Source organism: Aphanomyces invadans (assembly GCF_000520115.1).
Source record: "Aphanomyces invadans strain NJM9701 unplaced genomic scaffold supercont1.11, whole genome shotgun sequence".
Classification (NCBI taxonomy): domain Eukaryota; phylum Oomycota; class Saprolegniomycetes; order Saprolegniales; family Verrucalvaceae; genus Aphanomyces; species Aphanomyces invadans.
The window spans coordinates 1,485,962-1,488,463 of NW_008580156.1; the positions used below are offsets into that span (position 1 = coordinate 1,485,962).

The window sequence follows — 2,502 nt, forward strand, 5'->3', positions numbered from 1 at the left end:
CAAAGTGTATGGGGTCGTCGTGTTGGATTAATAGTCCGCGAGGGCATCGAGGGTACTTCTGCTACTCTTCAAAACAATTTTACAGGGGTCACAATTGTTTAAATTGCAGCAACACTTTTGAATCTGTCAATATCTAATAGCCATAAAAAAAAAAATTCAAGTTATCAATCAATCGAGAGACGAGACCTAATCGTCCACGTCGCTCGTCCCGGAGAAGTTTGATGTTGACGAATCGTACGTGCAGTACTCGCTACCACTCTCTTGCCTACCAATATCCACAACTTCAGCCGCACGGAGAGCTCGATCAAGGTCCAGGGGCTTTGACGTCGATGCTTCAATAGTGCTGTGAATGGCGTCGGAGTCCAGATTAAGGAACGCACGCTCGAGACGGTCTCGAACATCTTGGCAGGTCGTCGTGGAGTTGTACTGGCGCACAACTATGCCCTTGACGTCGGCCCATATCATCTCACATGGTTGCATCTCCGAGTATTCCGGCGCTGAGTGAACAACATGATGTCCCCGGGACTTCCCCATATCACATACCACTGATAGGACATGCTCGTCAAATGCTTCTTCACTCGCTTCCAAATGATCGCCTTGAGTTCTGTCGGTGAAACGTCAGGGATGTTGAATTCCACCAAGCTTGATTCAACGCCTGCTTCCGCTGTGGTTCCTTGGGATTGACTTTGGCTTCCCATTGTGGTACTTTGCATTGTTCATAACGAACACAGAGGACAACCAGCCAAGCTCCTCTACATCGTCGATCAATCGACCGAACCAGTCGACAAAGTTGTCGTGGTTGAAAATGGTGTGGTAGTCCTTCACGATTTTACCGTTCTTCTTGCCGCCGACGAAAATGTCCAATCCCAACACGTGGGCCGCGTCGGAGCTGTCGTCAAGTATTGCTGCAACGAAGTAGTACCGTCAACCCTTGTGCTTGGGCTCGGTGGCTTTGTCATTGGGGTCAAACAAGCTGTCGGAGTGACGGCAACAGTAGTGGTGTATGAAACTCTCATCCAGGTAAACAACAGGTGGGCGCGGGGTGGCAGTGGGCACCATTGTGCTGACGTAACTATCCCGAGCTTATTCGTCGGCGTTGGAGGCACTGTACGTAACGGACCTGGCGTTGCCCCCGCGTTCATACCCTTGATTGGCAAGGAGGATCTGCACAGATCGCAGGCACGCAGCATAGTCCTTGGGATGATGTGGGTCCACTAACACAACTTGCTTGTCTTCAAGCATGACAAGCACGTCCATCGCAACCGTTCTTGTACGTGTGACACAGCGGTCTCGAATGAAGCGCTTGACCATTGCGCGCACAGAGCGTGTGTTCGGGGCCCTTGAGAGTTGATACATTGTGTTTAGTGGTGGAACGGCAACGGAAACATCTCCTTGTGTCAAGAACTCGGCTACAGTCGACTTGACTGTGCGGACACCATGCCCAAGCAAAGTAACGACAACACCAGAGTAGTCAGAGCAACTATTCTCTCGAAGGGTTGTATAGGCCAAAGGGTGTCCAGTTTCTCCTCGTACGAAAGTTTTGATTCGTGCCACGACCCCTCCTCCGTCCATGACACAAACAGGAAATTTGGTTTTGGCGCATAAGTCTGTGACGACGTAAACCTGGTGGGAATCGATTGACCGCATCTCAACAATAATTTTGCGCTGAATTTAACGTACATTGGCGAAGAAATGCGAAAGATAGATCAAAAATAGTGAAATTTGGTTCACTTTGAACGGTTAATTTGATGGAGTGGCATCAATTTATACAGGCTTCTTTCGATCTAAAAAATATAGAAACGCATCGAACTCTTTCTTCAGGCTTGTCATAGTGTTTCACAAGTATTTAAATTTCACTGGATCTTTTTCGATAAAGTGAAGAAAGAATCACATCATATTGTGTATGTCATTCGGTAGTGCAATTGACACTGTAAATTGACGTGCTCGCACTGACAAGTCCGAAACTTCAAAAATCGAGGAAATTGTTTCAGCAAAACGCAAGATACGAGCAAAAGTTCGTTCGATGCCGTCGTGGACTGTAAATGAGCTTCTTTAGAGGTAGTATAAATATGTTGCAGTAGGTTTCCTGAGGTGATTGAATCATTTGATGTGGCCATGACAGGCTCAGGGCTTCGGTTACGTAGACCACTGACGGGAAAACATGCGATTTCAACCATGGATATTCGGACAACACTCGCAGGACGTTGAAGACTTTCGTGTAGCCCTTCTTGAGAGGTAAATCCCGGAGAAGAATCGTCAAGTGAAGGTTAATGAGACTGGCGGCGTGGATTGCCATTTCCAATGGAGTCTTGAATGGTAGGTCGGGACGAAACGATCGGCGCGCTTTCGCCAAAGTTGGTACTAAACGCACGCTCGGACGACGGACCAGGCCTTCAGATATCCTCGGACGTAGTAGCCATCCGGCTGCTTGGGGAGCTCAAAAAACAGTTTTCATTTCGTTGCGTGGGAATGGACACCCCAACACTTGCTGAATTTTCTACA

The 2,502-nt window shown here is 48.0% G+C and overlaps 1 protein-coding gene across 1 annotated transcript; it reads right to left on the reverse strand.

The window, feature by feature from the left end:
- Positions 1-186: 186 nt before the first annotated feature.
- Positions 187-698, reverse strand: H310_06551 (hypothetical protein; the record flags this gene model as incomplete). Its single annotated transcript, XM_008871665.1, has 2 exons — positions 187-265; positions 544-698. The coding sequence occupies 2 exons, from the start codon at positions 696-698 to the stop codon at positions 187-189; spliced, it is 234 nt and encodes a 77-aa protein (XP_008869887.1).
- Between the last annotated feature and the right edge of the window lie 1,804 nt (positions 699-2,502).